At 22.7% G+C, this 1,138-nt stretch overlaps 1 protein-coding gene across 1 annotated transcript in view; it reads left to right on the forward strand.

Annotated features, from left to right (window-relative positions):
• The window catches only part of PRSY57_0720500 (hypothetical protein), a gene marked incomplete at both ends in the record, with an annotated part of 1,639 nt that continues 501 nt past the window's right edge, over nucleotides 1–1,138 (forward strand). The window contains one exon of the mRNA XM_012906859.2: nucleotides 1–1,138. Within this exon, the coding sequence (XP_012762313.2) occupies nucleotides 1–1,138 (1,138 nt within the window).

Here is a 1,138-nt window from a genome sequence, read left to right on the forward strand (position 1 = left end):
TGTTGATATAGATAAAAATAATATTAAAAGAAAAGCTGATTATATTGATGGGACATTTGAAGGATTAACTAAAAGAAATATTTCTAATAGTAATATTGTTTCCACAAATTTACTAGATAAGAAACAACAAAAAGATCATGATAAAATTAATATGATGAATAATATTTCAGATCTAAAAAAAAATGAAACGTCATCTACCAAATTACTCAATGAAAATAATACTCAATACAATTCATTTAAGGAAGATAAAACAAATAATGGTAAAAAAATTTGTGTATTAAATAATCCGGATGATGAAGAAAAAAAAAAAAAAAAAAAAAAGGAGAATAAGTGTGACGACAATAAATTAAAGGATAAATCAAATGAAAGTTCAAACAATAACTCAAAAGATAAATTAATTAATAATATAAACAAGAAAAAGGATATTAAAAAGGATATGAATAAAGGAATATATAAAGATAGTCAAAATAATATGCCCAATTTAGTTCATCAAAAGGAATCCATAATATATCCTAAAAATATAAATGATAAAATATGTGATAAAATAAATGATGAAACAAATGATAAAATGTGTGATAAAACAAATGATAAAATATGTGATAAAACAAATGATAAAATATGTGATAAAACAAATGATAAAATATGTGATAACATAAATGATAAAATATGTGATAACATAAATGATAAAATATGTGATAACATAAATGATAACATAAATAGTAATATGAATAATATTAAAGAAGAAGGAAGTAATAAACATAATCATAATATACATAATTCAAATGATCAAAATAAAAATACCATATCTAAATCATCTACATTACATCACTCTTCACAAAAAGTAAATAAAATAAATGATTATTTCACTGAAAGAAAAAATAATCAGAAAACCACTGTCTTTGTAGGTGAAAAAATGCAAAAGATAAAAGCAGATTTCAAATATGGAGAAGATGTTACACCAAAGGTTCAAAATAAAACTGTCTATGAATCACAAAATGAAACAATAAGTAATACAGATGCTAAGTCGAGTGAACGATTAATTGAAAAAAAACAAGAAAAAACTGTTTTTACCGCACAAAGATGTGAGAAGAGTAATGCGGATGCAAGGGCTAGTGAAAAGTTGGTTGAACGAAAACCT

Source organism: Plasmodium reichenowi, chromosome 7, assembly GCF_001601855.1.
Source record: "Plasmodium reichenowi strain SY57 chromosome 7, whole genome shotgun sequence".
Taxonomy (NCBI): domain Eukaryota; phylum Apicomplexa; class Aconoidasida; order Haemosporida; family Plasmodiidae; genus Plasmodium; species Plasmodium reichenowi.